This window comes from Muntiacus reevesi, chromosome 18 (assembly GCF_963930625.1).
Source record: "Muntiacus reevesi chromosome 18, mMunRee1.1, whole genome shotgun sequence".
NCBI lineage: Eukaryota > Metazoa > Chordata > Mammalia > Artiodactyla > Cervidae > Muntiacus > Muntiacus reevesi.
In genome coordinates this window covers 27,641,287-27,663,160 of record NC_089266.1, presented here as the reverse complement: position 1 = coordinate 27,663,160, position 21,874 = coordinate 27,641,287, and the positions used below count along the sequence as shown (strand labels likewise).

Below are 21,874 nucleotides of genomic sequence, written 5' to 3'. Positions count from 1 at the left end.
CCAGGCAAAGGCTTCCTGGTCCCACCTGCCCTTCTGTGTTTGGGAAGCCTGGCTTTATTCCCTCCAGCTGACCTGGGCCCTGGTACTCTCGCTAATCTCCTAACCCTTAGGGCCCGTGTGGTCTCAGCTTTTCCTTCTTGCTTCCCCTCCCAGCTTCTGCCCCCTTTAGGACCCGGAATGACATGTCCTTGGGATTCTGTGGTGACAGGAGGAACTACAACCTGGGTCTCCCTGTGTGTCTGGGTGTGTCACCTGCCTGACCCCTGTCCCCTCATATGAGGCCACGCAGCTGTGGCAGGGCAGCAGGGGTATCTCCCTGACTGCTAATTCCTGTCCCAGAGCCCTTCCCTAAAGCCTGGACCCTCTCCCGGCAGAATCTGGTCAGAATCCACGGGCTGCAGAATTCCAAAACAATCGTTGTATCTTTATTGACTTTTTTTTTCTGAATGCAATGACTGTTTTTTTTTTTTTTTTTTTACTCTTAAGGAAAATAAACATCTTTTAGAAACAGCTCGATACACACAATCTTCAGTGTGAAGCAATATACTAATAAGAACACTAGTCGTCTTAACATTTACAGTCTTCATATATATTATATATATGTATATGTATACATATATATACACTATATAACGAGGCTGGATATAATACACACGTTCACCATTTTACAGTCATATGTACAGAAGTTGCTAGGGCGGCCCCAGGGTGGGGCTGCGTCAGGCCTATCGAAGCGTGGACAGAGCTGAGGACACGGACAGACAGGCGGACGAACTGGTGGGCACTGGCCCGGGCGGTGGTGGCTGCATGGGGAAGGAGGCAGCGCTGGAACCACCTTCCCAGCAAGGGCCCCGTGCTAAGGGGCGCACGACGCACAGTGGCGACAAACGGAGAAGCGAGCATGTTCCCAACATATATACATTCTATGTGACATATATATAGAGGGGCACACAGGTGTGTACATGGATCTAGCGCTGTCTCCGCTCCCATGCGAGTGGCGCTGTGGCCCCTGGAGACGGTGGTCGTGCGGAGGGTTGGTCACGCATCTGCCGGGGATCGAGACTCCTTCTGCGCTCCCAGGCTGGGCTCCAGGGATGGGGTGGGCTGGAAGGGGGACAGGCAGAAGCCAGCAGGGGCAAGTCTGCCCACGCCCAGGAAGGTCGCATCCCTCGAGCATAGGCCCCAGATGCTCGGCCCTCCAGACCTCACGCAGGTTTTGGCTGAGGCTGGGCAATTAGGGTGCACAGCTTCCAGCCCCTCTGCCGGGCAGGACTTGCCAATCCCCCTATCCCTACCCATTCCCAGGGTGTCCGGCTGCGGGCCACGACCGACCCACGTGGAATGTGTACCACGTCATCCTGGAACTTTCAGGGAGAAGTGTGTCCCCAGGCTACAGGCCTCCCAGCCCCGCCAGAGTCTGGGTGTCCCAAGGGGTCTGGCCGCTCCGCGGGCTAACCCCTCTCCAAGCCTGGCCAGGGGATGGGGGCGAGAAGGCCCTGTGCCGTCCGGTGCCAGGAGCAGACGGATCCAGAACGTGTTTTCTACCCAACCGGGGACCACTAGCTTCCGCCCAAGGCGGCCAGATCCAAGGTTCGGGTTCCGGATCAGGGATCCGCTCAGGACCCGCGCCGGAAGAAGCGCAAAGGCCCGGGGGCTACGCCTGCGGCTCCTCTCCTCGGCGGCGGGCGGGCTGGCTCCGGCGGCTCCTCCGGCCGGGAGTGGATTACAACGGCAGCCTCTGAGGGAAAGAGACACGAGGCGCGCTGCCTACGGCGGTGCACATGTCTAGGGGTCAGCCCCTCCGGACCCGCCCCGCATCCGCAGTGAGAGCGAAGAAGCCCCGCCCGCAGCTCTGCCTGGAGGTTGGCCTCCGCGCCCCGCCCCCGGGCTGGGCCCGCCCCCGGCGCGCGCGGGAGTTTAAGTGGCCCGGGGCCCTCGCGTGCGCACCCGCCACCGTCAGGTCTGCCTGGAGCCGATGGGCCTGCGGCGTGGTGTGGTCTCCAGCCTGGGCCCCTCCAAGGGGGGCTCGCGGTCACTCACCTTATGTTTGGGGCATTTCAAAGAAAAGTTCTCTTCAATGAATATACAACCTATGAGCAAACAGAAGTTCGCGCGGTCAGAATCGGCGTCGTGTGTGCCCGGGAGGGGGGCGCCCACCGCCCTGGACGCCCCCGGTTGCAGGTTTTTTTCAGAGTAAGTCAAACTCTGCCTGCCCTCCAGCACCGCTGGCTTGCCTGTCCTTTACTCTCTCCTCCCCCTGGAACCCCCTCTCATCATAGGGAGGCCTCCCCTAACTCTCCAGCCTGTCCCCCTGCAAACAGCCAAGTCAATCCAACAGCACATCCCTTCTGCCCCGCCCTGGCCGGCACTGGGGGTGGCCCTACTGGAGGCAGATGGGGCGGGAGCAGAGCTGGGAAGGCTCCAGACCTCGTCTGGGTCCAGCAGCCTCAGCTGAGCTGCTAGCTGACCACAGCCACCTGGGTGGGCTCTGCCCGCCAACCCCTATGCGCCTCCCTGAGACTTAGTAATGCAGCTAATACAGCAGCGGCACAGCCTGCCCTGCCTCAGGCCTGCTCCCTGCCTGGGGACACTGGCCACCTCCCTCTTTGCCATCCTTCCAGTACGGCAGCCCCTGCTTTCTGTGCGAAAGCCTCTGGGGCTCCCAGGGCGGTGGGAGTGGGGAGGGTCCTGGCAGGGGAGGCCTCTGCTCTGTCGTATGGCAAGGTTTTCATACCCTCACCCCCTTCCAGGGCAGCAGGGGGCAGGGGACAGAGGTCCTGGGCCCTCTCCGAACTGAACCAGTGCTGCCCTCTCTGGGTCATGTGCATGGCCTCACTGCCTGCCCCAGAGAGCTGCAGAAAGAAATGACTCTCCCCTGTGCTTCACAGATGGGGCTGTTACTGTAGAGGCCTGGAGGGATGCACCCAGGCCATGCGTGAAGGATGCCACCAGGATCAGGGGCTCCAGGCTCTCTGGCCCAGGCAGTCTGTGCTCTGTGTGCCTGGCAATAGTAGGAACTCGATAAATGCCCACAGAACAGATGAGTGAGTGAGCAGAAAGAACAGGGCAGGTGCAGGGAGCCTGGCATGGCCCTGCTTCCCCCTTCCACAGCTTCTGTTTTGAATCTCCTCTCCTTCCATCCCACTCAGTTTTTGTCACTGAACTGTATCTCTCCCCTTTTTCCCCCAACTCAGTGAACCCCTATTCAGACTTCAAAGGCCCAGCCCGGTAGCCCTGCTCTTTGAGGCCTGAGATCCTCCCCAGCTCTAGGCACCCCTTGGCGACAGCAGCTCACATACAGCTTTCAACCTTGTAGTCTGTGCTTCTCCAGCAGGTGGCTGAGGAATCACGTGTCTCGCCAGCATTGCCCAGCAGAGGGCCTGGCTGAGAGATACCAGAAGATAAAGAACTGCTGGGGCAGAAGAGGGAAGCAGGGGGGGTCGAGTGGGGCGGGTTCAAGGAGCTGTGCCCGCATTCCCCAACCTGCTGTCTGCTAGGGCTGACTTACCCGCATCGTTGGCACACGGGTAATGGTAGGTGTGGAGGCATCCTTTGTGGCAGCACCCTATGGTGGCCCCCGCTTCTTGGCAGCTGGAACAAGTCTGGCAAGGAGAGAGGGAAGACAGGTGAGTCTACCGCTGAGGGGCCCGGGAGGCCCCCACCCCTTTCTCCGAACAGGCCCTCAAAAGGCAGCTGTGGGGGAGCTCAGGATTGTCATTGGCACCTTGGGTGGGGAGCTCTCCGGATGGGTGGGAGACCTCGTGCATAACCACAGGGGTCTCTGCGTCTAGCAGATGTAGGCGAGTGATGGCTTGGCCACCGTGTACTGCGTGACATCAGCTGAGCACCACGGCTCTTCCCACCTGCTTCGTACAGTGGGGACGGCTCCTGCCTTACGGGATGGTCTCAAAGACTGAAGGAGTGACCCTGGGGGCCCAGTGGGTGACAGGAACTTACGAGGCCAGTCACCACCTGGCCGTGACCTTGCCTGCCAACTCTTCCCCACACCCTCCAGGTGGGCTGCCTTCATGGGCCTACTCTACAGTGAAGTTGGGGCTCCCTCCCACTCCAGGAAAGGTGGTGAGCATTGTTTCTCGCCCTTTCTGGTGGCAGAAGCAGCACTGAAGCAAGTCAGAGGTCCCACCCTGAGGGGCCATTCAACACCCCCTGCCAGGACTTGGGAGGGGGTAACACAGCTGGTGCCCGGATATGGGGTGCATGTGAACCCCAGGCCAGCCAGCAAGGCAGCTGGGCCACTCTGGGTCTCAGAAATGGGTCTGCTGAGCTTGAGGGCTGCCTGTAGGGGGACCAACTGGGAGAGGATGGTGATGCTAAGAAGACCCTTGGAAGAGCAAAGCAAAACCTGAGGCGGGACAGACCCCAGATCCCACAGACCCTGGGCCCCCACTGCAGCAGAGGCCTGAGATGGGGGAGAGGAGCAGAGAAGGGAACAGGCCCACGCCAGGAGGCTGAGTCACAGAAACCACTAACTGCAGTTTGACGCACCAGGTCCGTGTGGAGGCTGCCTCCTTGTAACGACCTGATGGCGCTGGCATCATCGTTCATTTTACCTAGGTGAGTGATGAGAGCTCAGAGAAGCCCAGTGAGTTGCCTGAGGGCACATAGCTCAGGAGGAGCTAGACAGGACTTTGAGCCCAGCAACGGAGCTGGGGCACAGGCTGGCCATCATGGTGCCGTGCTGCTGGGGCGGGTGGGCTCCTTCCCAGGACTGGGGGGAACTCACTCCCAGCAGGAGGGAGAGGCCAGGGATTGTCTCTACCCTTCCTGGCTCTAATTCATGCCTGAGAATGCTCCCTCTGGTGCCCAGCTGGGGTGGGGAGCGGCAGGGTGGGAAACTGGGGGAACACCAGTATTCATATGCTCCTTCTGAATGGTGGTGTCTTTCTGATCAGGGTCGAGTCTCCAGGCCCCCCATTTCTTGGCTCACAAAGGGGTGATGAAGCAGGAACAGGCCCCCAGACCCGGCGCAAGTGTCCCACCCACAGCGGCCCTTGGATGTTCTGATGGCTGAAGAGTGACAGTGGGCTCCTCTGGCTGACGGCTTCTCACACCCCATCTGCACAGAGGCCCCTCAAACCCTGGAGACAGGCCTCTGGAGGTGGAAGCAGAGCAAGGCCTCAGGCCCTCCTAAACCTAGCACGCGCATTCTGATCTGTGCCCCTGGGGGCGGCCAAGGGCCCCAGCAGTTCAAAGGAGAGGCAGGCTCCCGGGTGGTAGGCATGGTGTGGCTCAAGGCTGACAGATGGTGTGGGGGCTGCAGCAGGGGACACAGAAGGGCACGCCCCTGGAGGCCTGCACAGGAGTTCTGATCCAGCAGAGAGCTGATAGGTTCGAAGGTGGGAGCAAGGGCCCCTACTGTGTGGTTGTGGGGGGTATGTGGCCATCCACATGGTCACACCCTGCTGATGGGCTCAGTGCCCTGAGGCTCATAGTGGACAGTGACTTGCTGGGGTCATGGAACTGGCTCCCTGTAGAGCTGGAACTGGGGTCCACACAGTTCCAAGACCACCTTAGGCCACCAAGCTCTGAGGCAGAAAGGGTTTCAGGGGGGCAGGTGGCCCTGGGAGGCCTGGGCTGTCAGAGGGGAGGGGGACGAACCATGACCTGGGGAGTGCCAGACACTGCCTGTCTTCCCAGGGTGTCCTCCAGGTGGGGTGCTGCTCCCATGAGCCCCTCGGAGGCTTGCCTGGCTGCTAGTCCCAGCCAGCCCAGCCCAGCCCAGGACCACCTCTCTAGCAGGGAGGCTCTTCTGAGTAACTGGAGCGGACACTGTTGCCGGTGACCAGTGAACATCCCTCCCCCCCACTTCCAACCTTCCAGGGCCAGTCCCCGGGTGGGAGGCCTCGGGACCTGTCATGGAGGATGGCACAGTGGGCAGAGATGGGACCAGTACTTAATAGCCATGTGACACCAGGAAAGCACAAGGCCACTCAGACCCCCCGCATCTGCCTCAGTCCAGCAGGAGGCCGGTGACGTCAGTGATGTCAGACCAAAGCGCCCGGAACAGGCAACTGAGGAAGGACCACAGTCGGCCCCCACCCAAGCTCAGACAAGGTGCAGAAGCAGCACAGCCGGGTCGGGGTTAAGAGGATGTGCACCTTGGGGGTAGGCCACCCGGCGCTTTCTGGAGGGGATCTGAGCCTGGGCGTCATCGTTCAATGGAGGGGAACACCTGAACCTATTTCAAGGAAGCTGGGAAGGAGACAGTGATGAGAGAGAAGCAAAAACACAGGAGGGGAGGAAAGGAGAACTGAGCAGGGAAGCACAGGGGCCCTGGGCTGTCAGGCCAGGAGGGCCTTCCTCCATCAGGGTGGAGGCTGGCAGAGGGTTGCCCTGGCACAGAGAGCTCCTGGACCCCATCCTGGTAGCAGAGGATTAGGAAACAAGATGTGGGCAGCAAAGTCGTCTCCCTGGTGACGGCCAGCACAGGGCTGCTTATCGGGGCTGGGGGAGTGGGGACCAAGAGGGAGCAGGTGGGCAGGCAGGGAGGGTGCAGGGCAGTGAGCTGGAGGGTGGCATGGTGGGTGCCTGCCCAGGAGACACTGGACAGCAGTGTGGCGAGGGGGCAGGAGCATGGTCCACAGCAGGGAGCTCGTGGAGCAGGAGAGCTGTAGTAACCCGAGTGACATTCACATGCTAGTGTCGTCAGAGAGCTGCCACTGTCACAGCCCCAGCAGATACGTCATGGGCTCGTGGGTGGGCCAGGCACGGCTGTGATAGCTTCATGGGACTGTTATGCCCACGCTAGAGATGAAGAAACAGAGGCACACAGAGGTTAGGCTACGTGCCTAGAGGCACACAGCGACTGCAGTTCCTCTGGGATATTTCAGGGCTTTGCAGGAAAGACCCGTGAACCACCCTACCGACAAGGGCTGACCATCCAGCCACCTGTTGTTGGAGGGGCTCTGTCTCCAAGGCCCTGATCCACCTCAGATCATAAGAGGCAGGCAGTTCTGAGGCCCCTTACCATCTGGGGACTCAGTGTCCTGCTGATTACTGGAGATGGGTGTCAGGAGGGTGCAAGGGCTGCAGCTGGAAGGGGTCGGTTGAGTGTGTGGTGGGTACAGGCTGAGTGTGCAGCAGGGAGGTCTAGGACAGGGTGGGCAACTGTGTCCTGTCTTGGCCTGGGGGTGCCTCTGCTCTCTGGCTAAGCCCCTGGACTCATTTGTGACTTGGTCTGTTTGGCTCACACCACAGCACTGGAAAGGCCTGCCTGACTGCCTGCAGAACCCGAGGACCCCACCCGGCGGGACTGGCCTCTTACCATGTCCAGGGCCACCTTCATGGCCTCCTGTAGCCCAAAGAGCTTCCCGGCCACCAGGTAGACCCCGCCTGTCCATACGGCGCAGGCCTCATGCACCCAGTGCTCCTGGGTGTCCCCGCCAGGCTCGGCCGGCGGCTCCTTGCTGCACTCATGCTTACGGCTCTTGTCGGCTGGGGCTGCCTCCTCACTGCCATCCCCCCGACCATCACAGCAGTAGCAACTCTGCAGCCGCCGGGACAGGCCCCGGGCACTGGTGCGCAGAGAGCCCTGCTTGGCCGGATCGGCTGGGCCATCAGGCCTGGGGGGCTTCCCGGTGGTGGTGGTGGTGGCAGCAGCAGACGCAGCAGCTGGGCACTCGAGGCCTTTGAGTGTCCTCTCAAGAGGCAGCGAGGCCTCCTCACAGGTGCCCTCCAGCCGCACCTTCTCCTTGAGTTTTGGCTTCTTTTTGGGGAGGCAGTGTTCAGGGTAGTAGGGCCCACAGAGGTCCCCAAGGTCCTTGAAGTTGGCCGGGTTTTGGCAGAGGCAGCAAACAAGGCAAGAGGTACTCAGGGCCTTGGAAACCACGGGCCCCAGGTGCATGGTGGAGGAGAGGGGCAGGGAGGGCCGAGGCTGTGGGACAGAGCCTCCAGGGAGCGTGGCTAGGGAGGCCCCGGCCGCATCCAAGGAGAAGGAGCAGGACGAGGAGGAGGAGGAAGAGGAAGGCTTCCTCTGGGGCTGGGGCTCCTCTCCGGGGGAGTTGACAACAGTGCAAACAGTGGTGAACGCACCCCGCTTCTCTACCCGCACGAATGGTGAGAAGGCGGGAGTGCGGCTGTCTGCCCGCAGTCGCTTGCAGGAGGAAATGTACTTGAGGCGGATTTCAGGTTCGGCGGGATCCAGGGGCAGCACCTGCTGCTGCCGCCGCCGCTTAGCCCGCCCCTTACAGGGTGAGGAGGTGGTGCTCTTGGCCCGGCCCCGTGTGAGGCGCTTCCGCTTGGAATAGCTGCTGTAGTTGGCATGGCCTGGCTGCTTCTGTGCCCTCGTCTGGGGCTGGCAGGGCCGGCCCTCTGGGGGCTGGGCAGCCAGGCCCAGCTCCTCCGTCTTTGGCTTCTTGCCTCCTACGCCAGAACTGTCCTCACTGCCCCCCTGCGTGCCATTGGCCCTGTCTCGGGGAGTCAGCAGCAGAGCTGGGCCAAGGTGGGGCCTTTTCTCCAGGGAGCCTTTGGGGAGTCCAAGGGTCCCAGCTCTGCCTTTCCGGCTTCTCTTCTTAGGCGCCAGGGCAGTGCCCCCAGGCAGCAGGGCCTCTGGGGACATGAAGGCCTCCGTTTTGAAACCATCGGTCAAGGACAGTTTCTTACTGTTCACGAGTTTGCCTTTTAAGGATCTATTGGTCGGATTTCTGCACAACGGCTCAGCCCCCAGAGCTGTTGGGAACTTCTGCCCGGGGCTCACATTTAAGAGACCTTCCTCTGTCCCCAGAAGGCTGCCCCCAGTGCTCTTGAGCCCACGTTCCTTCTCGGGGAGGGATGGGCTCACAGGATTCCCGGGAGGGGCCCCTGGTGCTCTGCACGCAAACTTCTTCAGGCTGGGTGAGGTGATCTTCTGCACAATGGCCTCTAGCTTCAAGCCCCGGCCTTTCCGGGGTGGCAGCACCTTGGTCTTCATGGCCCCCTGGAAGGACGCCCGTGAGGCCAGCTTCAGGCTGGTGTCTGGGGTCTCCAGGGGTGGTGGCTTCGCTGTGGGCTCACCATTGCCCTTGGTGGGTTTCGCCTTCTTGGGAGACGTCATCCTCTTGAAGAGGGTGGGGGAGCCCTCGGCGCCCTCCTCCTTCACGTCTCCCCCAAGGCCACCACTGCGTAAGACCAGGTTGCGCTTCTTGGTGGGGACGGGAGCCATGAAGGCTGACTTCCTTTTGAGGGCATGGAGGGGTCGATCTGAGAGCTTGCCGCCGGCACCAGGCTTGGGAACCCTCGCCCGCTGGCCCGCCCTCCCCTCCTTCTGGGGGCTGCCAGTGACCTTGAACGTGGCGGGCAGGTGGTTGTTGGCAAGGAGCTTCTTGGTGGCGCGGCAGTTTGGCAGTCGGCTCTCCGAGGGCCGTCTGCGCTTGGAGTGGAAGGCCTCCTGGGCCCTGCTGCGGGACCGCAGGATCATGGACCGCTGGTCTTTGCCCGGTGCATCCAGTGAGTCCGTCTCCTTGGTCTTGGAGCCCATGGGGCTGCTGTCAGAGGCCACAGGCAGGGCGGCTGGGTTGCTGGGGCTGGACGCGGCCTTTGGGGAGGGCTTTCCCACACGCTTGCCTGACTTGAAGGCGGCTCGCTGCTTGCCCCCCAGCTTGTCTGGGGGGGCAGGAGTGGTGGGCAGACCTGGGGGTCCGGGTGTGCGGGGCTCGCTCAAGGCCGTGAAGGAGCGGGTGCACATCCTGGGAAGTCCTTCTGAGATCCCCCGGCCCGGGGCCCCCGCCCCCTCCATCTGTCCCTGGGGGGGCCCCGTGCACGATTCGGGGAGCAGCAGGTCTTTGGGCAGCGCCGGTGCCCTGCACGGGGAGTCCTCAGCCTCAGGCAGCCCCCGGTGCACCCGTCGGCTCCGCAAGCTTTTGCCGCGAGGCACGGGCTCTTTCTTGGCGATGGGGGCCTCGGGCACAGCAGGCTTGTTCGGCTTCTGTGCCAGGGAGGCCTCCGGGGTCACGGCGGCAGAATCCCCTGGGGCCAGCACCCCCTCGGGCCCCTCTTCCTCTGGCTTCATATGGGATAGGGAGGACTCGAACCAGCTCTGAACCTTGGACTCGGCGCCCACGGTGGGGCCCAGCAAGATGACCGAATCCCCGGAGAGGGGGCACGGGGAGCCCCAGCCGGCCTTGGGGTCCAGCACCTCCTCCACCTCCTCCTTGCCACACAGCAGCGTGGCCTTGGGCGACAGCGCATCCTGCAGGCCTGGCCTCTGCTCGGGGCTGCCCAGGAGCTCGCACAGGGACGAGTACTCCTCGGCCTCCAGGTCCTCCTTCCGGCCTGGCGCCGGCAGCAGTGGGAGGTCCCCAAAGTCGGCAGCCGAGCAGCAGTGCCGGCTGTCCTCCAGCCAGCGGTCGGCCTTGCCCACCTCGGGGCACTGCAGCAGCCCGCCCGCCTCCTCCTTCACCCCGCCCGCCGCCTCCTGCTGGGAGTCCCGGGGCACCGCAGCCTTCTCCCCAGGGGGCGCCTCCTCCTGGAAGCCCAGGCAGGCCGAAGCCTCTCGGGCGTCCTCCTGGCCGGCACTGTCAGTGACCTTTCCGCCCTGCTCCAGACCCTTGGTGAGCTCGCTGGGGTGCAGCCCCCACCGAGGACAGGCATCCCCCAGGTTCTCCTCGGGCCAGGCAAAGGGGTGGGCACCATCCGCGGAGCCGGCAGAGGTCGTGTCTGGGAAGCAATCAAAAGCCACGGTTGGGTCTGAGGCAGTGGCCCCCAGGGTGGGCTTGGCGCTGAAGGAGAGGGGCCCGGCTGTCTTCTTGGGGTCAGGGGTGGTGAAGCCCACAGAGGGGTCTTCAAATAGCCCCGGACTGAAGTCCTTGGCACTGCTGCCCTTGTCCAGCTGCAGGGCCTCAGGCAGGGCCTCCGGCTCCCCTGGCCGTGGCCATGCACTCTTGGCCACAGGGTCCAGGCAGGCGCTGTGGTTCTCCAGAGAGAAGGGTGGCTTGCCGGCGTCTTTGGCCAGGCCCGGAGCCTCGGCCCAGGCCTTGTCGGCCTTCTCGCTGATGGCCTCCTGCAGCCCTAGGATCTCGGAGGCCAAGTCCTCCTGTGCCAGGGCGCTAAGCAGCAGTCGTGGGCAGTCCCGCTCGCCGGCCACAAGCTTGGAGAAGCTGTCGAGGGGCAGGCTGCCGTGCAGGCTCTGGAAGGAGTCGTCAGACTTGGTGGACATGTCGTCTGGCGAGGTCACGGAGCAGGTGGACACGGACTCGGGCTTAGCCTTGGAGCCGCCGTGGACCCTGGCGGGGCTGCCGCGGGCCTGGCTGCAGTAGAGGAAGCTGCGCTCCAGCGGGTCCTCAGAGCCGCTCAGGTAGTCAGTCTCAGGCGGCTCAGCGTGCGTGGACTGTGGTGTGCTGCTCAGCGGCTCCGATAGCGGTGTGCCTGCTGGCTCGGCCGAGTAGCCGCTGCCCTCGGGGCTGCAGTGCTGGCTTTTGTGCTGCTCCGGGGTCCGGGCCACCAGGCTCTTGAGGCTCTTCTTCTGAGGCCCGGCCGCCTTGGACAGCAGCAGCTGCTGCACGGTGTTAGAGATGTTCTCCACCTGGGAGGTCAGGGCCGTGAGGCTATGTAGGCTGAGGTCCGACAGCAGGCTCTCAGGAAGCTTGTCCTTCTGCAGGGCCTTGCAGTTGGCGGCCTGGGTGTCCACAGAGCCAGCGGCATCCGTCGGGGAGGGGTTGAGCAGGGGCATGAAGTGGCTGTGGTCAGTGAGGCCGGCGGGAAAGGCCCCAGGGCCGAGTGGCTGCTGGTTGTAGGGAAAGTTCTCCAGGTTGGGCATCAGTGGTGATGGGGTGGAGCTATAGGAGGGTGAGCGGCCCACGGAGCGGGCGGGTGAGTGGCCGGAGCCGGGACTGAAGGTCTGGTAGTACTGCTCTGGGGTCCTGACGGTTGCATCCGGCTGACAGTAACCTGGGCCTTGCTGCCCATAGTGTTGGTACTTGGCGAGGTTTTGGTAGTGCAGGCTTTCCTGGGCATGGTGACGGCTCTGGAGGGCCTGCTGCTGCTGCTGCTGCTGCTTCTGTGTGTCATAGCTGAGGCGGCTGGACTGGTAGGCGTGAAGGTTCGGGACCCGCTGGCTGGGGGCCAGGCTGGCGTTGGCGGTCAGCGGCCTGTCGTGGGGCTGGGCGGAGGGGGCCGTGCAGCTCTTGTAGGAGTGGGCCCCCTGCCCGCCGGCCTGGCCACTGGAGGAGTAGGTAGAGGAGGCGGGGAAGGATTGGGACTGCTGGGGGAAGTGGCCGCCCTGGGGGAAGGGCAGGGGGGAGGCAATGTCACTCTGGGGTTTCTGCCTCTGGAGCTTGGGGTATGCCAGGGATGGCGGGGGCTGCGGCAGCTGCTGCTGGACGTGGAGGGCGTGAGTCCGGAAGGGCAGCTGGGCACCCTGCTCAGGGTACTGCCGGCTGGGAGGAACCACCGTCTTTTTCATCAGGTTCTCGTCATATTTGCCCACCCCGCCTGGCAGGGGCTGCGGCTGAGGAGGGGGTGGCTGGGGGCCCCCCCAGGCCTGCAGGCCCTCCTCGCCCGAGTAGCGGCCCGGGTAGGGGCTGCCGTCCTGGACGGTGTAGCCTGCGAAGGCCGGCCTCCCTGGCGGGGCCTGCGGCGAGGACAGGCCTTTGCCAGCACGCGCGGTGGCGGGCGTGCCCGCGCCGCCCTCGTAGCCGGGGAAGGGCTGCGGGCCGTAGTAGTCCTTGGTCAGCAGACGCTGCCGTTCGCAGCTCAGCCCGGCCTGACTTGGCTGCCTGTAGTTCTCCAGGCGCGACGTCTCCTGTGAGGTCTGCTGGTAGGTCTGCTGTTTGCCATGGAAACCACACCTTTCTCGAAAAGACTGCATGACTTGGGCTGGTTATCTGTGAAAAGAGAAAGGGCGAGAGGGAGGGCGGGGAGAGGAGGGCAGAGCGGGCGGGGTTCAGATGGGCCATTTCCTTCCCTTGGAAAGCCAGCCCCCTCCCGCCCTGCCCCCTCCTGCAGCCGCCCCACCAGCTGTGCACATATTGACAACTTCTGTGTCAGGGCCGCGTGCTCTGTAATTCCCGCTCTGACGGGGACAGGGAGGTGCAGCCTGGCTGCCCAGCGCCAGGTCACTGGGGAGCTGCCCCCCCTCCTGCCACCAGTTCCCCCTCCCCGTCGGCTCAGAATCATTTAGCCATTCCCGCTCCCCTGTCCCCTGGGGCTGCTGGATCCGGTAATCTAGCCCCAGCGCGGCAGTGTTCAGGCGTGACCCAGCTCGTGCATGTGTGTATGTGTGTGCCTGTGTGTGCGTGGCACGGGGGATGGCCTGCCCTGCCCCAGAAACCACTCACTGAGGCCTGGAGTCTGCACATGTGAGTATGTGTGCGTGTGTGCGCACACACACACACCCCTTCTCCATCACTGCACACACACCTTCTCCATCACTGCATATACACAACCCCCTTGTCTATTACACACACACACCTTCTCCATCACACACACACACACACCCCTTCTCCATCACTGCATACACATTCTTCTTGTCTATCATCAGACACACACCCCTTCTCCATCACTGCACACACACATACACACCTTCATCACTGCACACACACACACACACATACTCCCGTTCTGCATCACTGCTATGCCCTCTGGAAGCTGTCTGCTCCGTCTGGCAGACGCTGACGAGGGGCCGCCGAGCCACTGTGGGCATAAGCTGTCCCTCCCAGGAGCGCGGGCGGTGGCCTTGCCTCCTGTGTTGGTGTCACAGGCACGAAAACAGGCTGCGCGGCCCTGATGAGGCAGCGATGGGGCAGAGCTGCAGTCCCTCTGCCTGAGGCGCCTGGGCCTCCAGGTCAGCCCCGCCCGCCTGCACCAGGTCAGGGCCAGGCCGAGAGCCCATCTGTTTATGATTTTCAGGGCCGGGCAAGCAAGGGGTCCAACCTGCACCAAAGCAAGATCCTGGGTCAGGAAATGACCTCAGGGTGGGGGTGGGGCTGGGGGGGCCCTTCAGGGCAGAACAATGGGGTCACATAACATGCCGGCTGTAGCGTCCAGGCTAGTGGCCCCCCTCCCCTCCCCTCCCCCAAGACCCTTCGAGGAGGGAGGAAGGAGCAAGGACACCCTGGCTCGCGGAGACAGAACGAGGGCTGGTGGCAGCCTGTGTCCTGGCCGCTGGGTTTACCCACACCTCGCCCACCTGCAGGGCCCAGGCCCCCAGAAGGGCACAGGGGACTTTTCAGGGCCAGTTCCAAACCCAAGAGGAAAGGGTGACCTGGCGTGTGCTCCGAGCCTCCAGGGCTGTGTGAGGCATGGAAAATACGGGGGCACAGAGAAGGGGGGCAGACACGCAAATGTGAAAGGGAAGAGGCATTCCCCCGGGGGTCTCGGTTACCCCTTCTTCACCCAGCTCCCACCTCCTCATGCAGTTGTGGAGGTCGGGGGAGCAGCTGACCTGGGAGGGGCCCGAGTTGAGTAGGTCCAGCCCAGGGTAGGTCCAGGACGGCCCCAAGGAGCCCCATCAGCCCAGCCCAGGCCCCTCCCTGCCCTTGGCGGTTGGCTGGTTCAGCCCCAGGGCCCCAAGCCCACCGCAGGGTCCCATAGCCCACTCCAGGGCCAGCCCCACGGCCATGGCCTCTCCCTGGCTCATCACAGGCGCCCTGATGTGGAAGCCCCCCTCTGACCCACTTCAGTCCATCCCGCGGCTTGGATCAAACATGACAGGAGTGCCTGCTGTGACCCAGAGCTGGAGGCAGTGCTGGTTCTAACGGGCGGCTCCTGCAGGTGGGCAGCCCCAGGGCCCCCACACCAAGCTCCCAGGTGGGTGCCCCCTGCAACCCTAGGGCAGCACTCGCGGGCGGCCCCCTGCTGCCCAGGCTGTCAGAGGCAGGTGGAGGCGCCGCTGCTCAGGGTGTCCCCCGCGGGCAGGCAGGGTCGGCTGGCCCCCTGGGCCCTGCCCTGCCCTCCCCGGCCACGTTACAAGCCCGGAACTTGCACACCCAGGCTGGCTCAGGAGGCTTCGCCTCGTCTATCTGCACAAATTACATCCCGGCTTTTATTAGTCCCAGATCGCGCTCATTTCCCGCTGAGTGTCCTGTGGATATCATTAACATTTCTACAGCTTTTTTTAATATACTTTTTTCACATTCCCCCAAAATGCATTACCAGAAACATTATTTAAAAAGAGAGTGTGCTCTGACCAGCGCCCCCTCCCTGTTTAACCAGTTCAGCTGCCGCATCTTTTAATGCCGCCAAGCCGTGTTACAGTGGGTTTTCCGATACACAGGAGCAGCTGGATGTGGTGAGAGCATCTATCTCGAAGAAAAGACAGTTCAATTAAAATACGAGAAGCCCCACGCCTGATGGAGAAGGCAGCAGAACGCTCACCCCAGCACCACCCCCCAGCCTGGCAGGGGTGGGGCTGGGGGTGGGCCCCCCCATCCGTGTAGGAACAAAGGCTGCCACCACGCCCCATCCCATAAGCACCACTGGGAGAAAGTGGGGTTCGGCCTCTTTAAGAGCCGTCCTGGGCCGCCACGGGCTCTGTTGTTATTAATTATTGTGATTATGATTACTTTTCAAGAGCACCAGCAAAGGACAGGAGGGAAAGAGGCAGGCGGAGAGCTGGGGTGGGCAGCATCAGGAGGTAGGTGGTGACCTCCGAACGGGTGGGCAGCATCAGGAGGTAGATGGTGACCTCTGAACCTGGGGGGGAAGGAGCGGGCAGGAGGGCACCAGCTGGGGGTCAGGGGAGCACCCACCAACACTCCACTCCCGGTCCAGCCTGGCCTCCCATCCCTGCTTCCCCTCCCCCTTCTGACAGACACTAGGTCAAGGCACAACTCTGAAATTCTAGCCAAATGGGAAGCAAAGGAAGAGGGAAAAGGAGGGAGGGAGAAAGTCTTGAGCTCCAGATCACCTCCCGTGGTGACTCCTGCAAGCTGGCCTGCCCACCCTGTGCCCCAAGGCTTCTCTACCTCAGCGACCAGTCTCCCTGCCCTGCAAAGGGATGTGATGAGCCCCAGAGCCCACGCCAGGCACAAGACCAGCAGCCCCCAAAGGTGTTTGGTAGCAGGTGAGCCAGGGCTCAGCCCTTCTTTCTGGCAAAGAGCAGAAGTCTCTGTGGTCCCCCTGCAGGCACTGTGGGGCCCAGGGGGGGCAGGGGCAGCCTTGGCCATGGGACCTGCTCCCCGCTTCTGCATACTCACTGCTTTGACCCTCTTGCCCTGTTTCAGAGAATGGGAGGCTCAGAAAAGCCAGGACCCGCCTGTGAGCCACTCACAGGAAGTTCTTTCAGATGGACACTGCAGCAGCGTGGATGACCCTAAAAAGTCCCACTTTAGAAGAAGGCCCCCTGGAGCATGACGAGGAAAGGGGGTTCCAACGTCCCCTCTGCAACCTCTGAGGCCCCAGAAGCTGGCTCAGGCCCGCCCCACCATAGGGAGTCCACTCTTGGCTGCCTGTTGTGCCATGAGCAGCCTCAGAGAGAACTCACTGGGTCCATGGCCTCTTCAGCCCCCAGGGTCAGGCTTCAGGTTAGGGAGATGGGCCTGACAGCGTAGGCAGGAGCTTGCTGCAGCTCCGCTGGGGCTGGGGAGGGAGGAAGGGGACGAGAAAGGAGCTTCTATACCCCAGCTGGCTCTGGGGCTGCAGGCGCATCCCACCTGCTAACCCAGGCTGGTTTTGTGACCTGGTTTTCTGAGCTGTAGCTGCAGGGGAAAAGCTTTAAAACCCAACCCCCTCAAGACCTGGGAACCAGGAGGCTGGGGGTGGGGGTGTCCCAAGAGGATCAGAGCTGGTGGGACCACCTTGGGCCTCCCTCTGAATTGTAAGTGATGAACACTGTGAACAAGACACCTTGATTAAAACCATCAGCTGCTAGTCAAACTTAACGGCTATTCTGTGGGGTCTATTTTGAGTCCCAAGGGCTTGGCTTGAATGGAGGAGGGGAATGAGTTTCCAAGGAGGCCCCAAGACAAGACAGCCCAGTGCCCCCAGGCCTCTGGGACAGGGAGGGCCCTTGGGTCAGTCACTGGGGGAGGTCTGCTTGGGGCCGGGGCCCATCCAGGGGCAAAAGGAATTACAGAGAACAAGGCAGCCCCTCCGCCCCGTGTGTGTGTGCAACATCCCCATAAACGCTGTGCAGCCCTCCTTGCTCACCGGCACCCAAGGGAAAGCCCCTCAGGTCCGACACGCCACTCTATAGGCTGAGAGAGGCAGGCAGAGAGCCAGGCCCCTTTGCTGAGGCTGGGGTCCCAGGGAAGTGGGCTCTTTGAAGGATGTTGGAATGGGGGGGGGGGGGCTTCTAGACTCCGCAGATGTTTGGAAAGTGCTTCCTGAAGCCCACCAAGCTGCCTCCTCCTAGGACCCCCCGGCGGAGCAGCCAAGACCTACTAGGCCACCAGACCAGAGCCTCCCTTTGGGGTTCACCCACCAGGAGGATGTGGTGCCCCATCTGAGCACTCCACTATCCTGGGCACTTTGGGGCACTGCCTGTGGGCCTACTGCTCTGTTAGTTCTCTAAGGCACTCTGCCCAGGAAGGGAGCCATGACCCCACTTTCAGGAGTAACCTGCTGAATTCCCACAGCACAGCCCACAGGCTGCAAAGCTAAGCTCTCAGCTCTGTTCCCTGACTTCTAAAGCCATGCTTGCTGCCCCTGCCCCTGGTGCAGCTTCTGGGATGTGAGGGCCAGTAGGTCCAGAGACCTGGGTCAGCTGGGCTGGAGGGGCCCATGGTCCAGGGGTGAGAGGCAGATGGCCCAGCCACTTCCCCGCCGTGAGGTGTGGTGCAGCAGGAAGGGGTCAGCGCCACTGTGTTGCTGGCTTCCTGGAGCCCTCTGGGGGGAGGAGACAGTTGGCGAGGAGGGCTCCACGCCCATTGGTCTCCTGTAGATAGCAGCTGCTTTTGCATCATTTTATCCACCACTCAACAAAAAGCGACCCCTTTTCCCCAACTCTGTCAAAATTTGGAAAAGAAACGGGGTGGTGCTGGAATGCAGAAAGCTATGAGGGCCGGGGTCAGTCACCCACGCACTGAAGTACAAGGGACTGGTCCAGAGGCTGGTGTGGGGGGCTCCCCAGCTGCCCCATGCGCTGCTGGTCTTGCAGGTGGCTGCATGCTATGTACACCAAAGAGTCTTGTCTGTCCACTGGCTTTCAGGGAAGCCAAAGAAGGCAAGGAGAGAGCCTCACTTCTCACCCCAGTCTTGTCTTCTCACCCTGTGTGCCCTACCCACTGTGACCTCCTGAGGAAGAGCAAGTACCAAAGGACTGAACTGGCAGCCAGTCCAGCATCTCTCCAGGCCTCGGGGCCTTTGCACGGCCTTTCCTCTGCTGGGAAGACCATGCTCAAGGATCTCCATGGCTCCTCTGGCTCCTGGGCTGCAAGCCTTTGCTCATGTGACCTTCTCAAGGTGGCTGACCCTCACCACTGTGTTTGAAACTCACACTCCATCTCCCCTACACCACCCCCTCTTCTCTAAGGTAACTAGCCACATGGCTGGCTGGCTTCACTTTTGCCTCTCCTCTTTAGAAAGGAAGTTCCATGAGAGCAGGGATTTTGCCTGTTTTGTTCGCACCCATATCCCAAGTAAGGGCTTTGTGAATGGCATTAGTGGTGAAGAACCCACCTGCCAATGCAAGGGACACAAGAGATGTGGCTTCCATCCCTGGGTCGGGAAGATCCCCTGGAGAAGGAAATGACAACCCACTCTAGCATCCTTGCCTGGAGAATCCCATGGGCAGAGGAGCCTGGCGGACTACAGCCCATGGGGCTACAAAGAGTCAGACATGACTGAACAATAAGTGTTGAATGTATATTGTTTAAAAATGTCACATGGGACCTTCCTGCTGATCCAGTGGTTAAGACTCCACCATTCTACTGCAGGGAGCACAGGGTCAATACTTGGTAGGAGAACTAAGATCTCAGATGCTGCCAGTTTATAAAACAAAATCCAATGTCTAATTGTCTAAAAATAAATAAATACATAAAGTGTCACAGTATGAACATATCCAGAACAAGGCTGAGTACAGGTACAGAGCACACTTGGGTGGGGATGAGGGGCTTGTGGCTGCACCTCCTCACTCATTTGACAAAGCTCTCCCTGGGGGTGGTAGAAAGGGCATCTGTGAAGAGCGCAGGTGAGGAGGGAGGGACGCTGCTCCAGCTGACTGCTGCCTGTGGGATGCAGGGCCCAAGGTGCCAGAGCCTCTGAGTGTTTCATAGAAAGAAGAATCTCTCATTTAAAAAAAATGTTATCTGGGCAGAAGAGCTAAATAGATATTTCTCCAAAGAAGACCTACAGATGGCTGACAGGCACATGGAAAGAGGTTCATCATTGCTAATTATTAGAAAAATGCAAATCAAAATGACAATGAGGTACAATACCACCTCACACTCGTCAGAATGACCATCATTTAAGAAGTCTACAAATAACACATTCCATATAGGGTGTGGAGAAAAGGGAACCCTCCTACACTGTTGGTGGGAATGTAAATTGATGCAGCCACTGTGGAGAATAGTATGGAGGCTGCTCAAGAAACTAAAAACAGAATTACCATGCGATCCAGCAATCCCACTCCCGGACATATATCTGGAAAAGATGGAAACTCTAATTAAAAAAGATACACGCATCCCTATCTATGATCATAGCAGCCTATTCACAACAGTCAAGACATGGAAACAACCTAGATGTCCATCGGCAGATGAATGGATAAAGATGGTGTGGTATATATATACAATGGAATACTATTCAGTCATAAAAAAGAATGAAATAATGCCATCTGAAGCAACATGGATGGACCTCGAGATTATCATTCTAAGTGAAGTAAGTCAGAAAGAGAAAGATAAATACAACATGATATTACTTATATGTGGAATCTAAAATATGACAAAAATGAACATATCTATGGAACAGAAACAGACTCACAGAGAACAGACTTGTGGGTGCCAAAAGGTAAGGGTGGAATGGATGGGGAGTTTGGGATTAGCTGATGCAAACTATCACATATAGGATGGATAATCAAAGGTCCTCCTGTAGAACACAGGGAACTATATTCAATATCTTGTGATAAACCAGAATGAAAAAGAATCTAAAAAATAGATATATATAAAACTGAATCACTTTGCTGTAAAACAGAAATCAACACATTATAAATCAACTAGACTTCTATAAAATTTAATAAAATGCTATCAACCAAGTAAAAAAGTTTAACACCCCAGAGAGCCAAGAGAACTGGTCTTCAGGCTATATTTGCTCACAAGCTCCCTGGTGTCAGACAAAGGTAGCACTTGGCCTGAGCAATGCTGGGCACCTGGGGGGTGCCTGATGTGGGAACACGACCCCCCAGAACACTCCCTGGACTCTGGGAGAAGCCCTGAGACCAGCACTATCCACTTAAAACTGTGGAGTGGCGCACTGGGGGCCGGGTGGAGGGCAGCACTGAGCCGTGGGGGCCCCATGGGACCAGAGCTCTGGGGGCTGCAAAGGCGAGTGGTAGGAGCCCCAAGGCCACAGAGGTGCTCATAACCCTCCTCGGAGCCCCACCCCAGCACCAATGAGGGAGGCCCTGCTGTCTCCCCCCGCCCCACAGCATTGCTGGGTCTCTGCAGGGCTCCCTGGTGGCATCATCACAGTGGTAATTACATAATTAATGGTCTAATGAGCCACTTCACCTGTGTCTGCCTTGCTGGAAAGTAGCCTGAGGAGGGCAGGGGCTTCATCTGTTGCATCCTAGGCTCTAAGCCTAGAAACTGCTCCAAGTAGGTGCCTTTTTCAAAAACTATTTTATTTATTTGACTGTGCCAGGTCTTCGTTGCAACAGGCGGCATCTCTAGTTGCGACATGCAGGACCTAGCTCCCTGACCAGGGATTGAACCAGGGCCCTCTGCATTGAGAGTGCAGAGTCTTAGCCACTGGACCACCAGGAAGTCCCACTAGATGCCTATTAAATGCTGCCTGGACAGAGGGGCAAGAGTATGTTACCTAACCCTCACCACAGCCCTAACAGAGGATGACAGGCCTGGAGGCCAGGACGTGTGCAGCAGCCAACCAGGAAGGGACGACAGAGCTTCTGCTCTGCCCTCCACAGCCCCTGGGTCACAGCCCTCCGTGCCACACCCACTCGCTCATCGAGCTCAGCTCTTACCGGCTGCTCAGGGGCAGAGCTGGGTGCCGAGGAGCCAGAAGAAAAAGCAGTGACTTCTGCCCTCCTGAGGCAATCAGACTGTGGGGGTGTGACACCCACAAGGGGCTCTGGGGGTGGGGAAAGGAGGTGGTCAGGGCCAACCAGAAGGAGGGGGCCCACTGATGGGAGGCAGGACTGCGCAGGTGAGTGGTCCCAGTTACCACCCCTCCCAGATGGGGAGTCAGATGCCCACTGTCCACCTGGTACCACCTCCCCTGCCCCCCAGCAGTCCTGCACAGTCACCCGCCATTTGTAGCTGCTGCCTGCTCACTGCTCCCAGGGAAGGGCCACTCTCCCCACTCTGTGGGGCCCACTGATCTACAGCCAAAGCTGGAGCGGGGTCTCCCAGAGTTCCCCTCCACCACACCGCCAGCAAGGCCAGCTGCTGTGAGCAGGGAGCCACCAGAAGCCTTCCAGGTCAAGCCACCTCCTCGTTTTGCAGAGGGTTAGTGAAAGCCCAGACAGGGGTCCTGACTTGTCCAGGAGGTCCGGAAGGGCTGAGAGCCCTCTACAGATCTGTGCTCCAGAATGCCCAGCCACCAGAAAACCAACTTGGAGCTGGAGGTCAGAAGTGGAGGTCCAGACTCTTCTTTTGGACATCCAGCATCCCAGGGGTCCGAGAACGCCCCCTCCTTTCCCCGGCCTGGACAGGAACCTCCCCTCCCTTCCTTGCCTGACACCCCCTCTCCGAGGCATCCTGACAGCCCCTCCCGGCGCGGTTCCACCTGGGGGAGCCGGGAAGTGGCGCCCCTCCCTCCCCCAGCCCCA

General features: G+C 60.5%; 1 protein-coding gene and 1 non-coding gene across 3 annotated transcripts in view; both read right to left on the bottom strand.

Annotated features, from left to right (window-relative positions):
* Nucleotides 1-341: 341 nt before the first annotated feature.
* Nucleotides 342-21,874, bottom strand: part of RAI1 (retinoic acid induced 1) — a 106,275-nt gene continuing 84,742 nt past the window's right edge. For both annotated transcript variants that reach the window (XM_065909863.1, XM_065909864.1), the window contains 4 exons: nt 7,283-12,815; nt 3,506-3,599; nt 2,038-2,087; nt 342-1,735 (listed from right to left, as the gene is read on the bottom strand). In XM_065909863.1, coding sequence (XP_065765935.1) covers nt 1,721-1,735; nt 2,038-2,087; nt 3,506-3,599; nt 7,283-12,799 — 5,676 coding nt within the window. In that variant the 5' untranslated portion in view covers nt 12,800-12,815 and the 3' untranslated portion in view covers nt 342-1,720. The remainder of the gene's footprint in view (nt 1,736-2,037; nt 2,088-3,505; nt 3,600-7,282; nt 12,816-21,874) is intronic.
* On the bottom strand, nt 20,777-20,849 carry TRNAE-CUC (transfer RNA glutamic acid (anticodon CUC)). The gene has a single exon. It is a non-coding gene; the product is annotated as a tRNA-Glu (tRNA).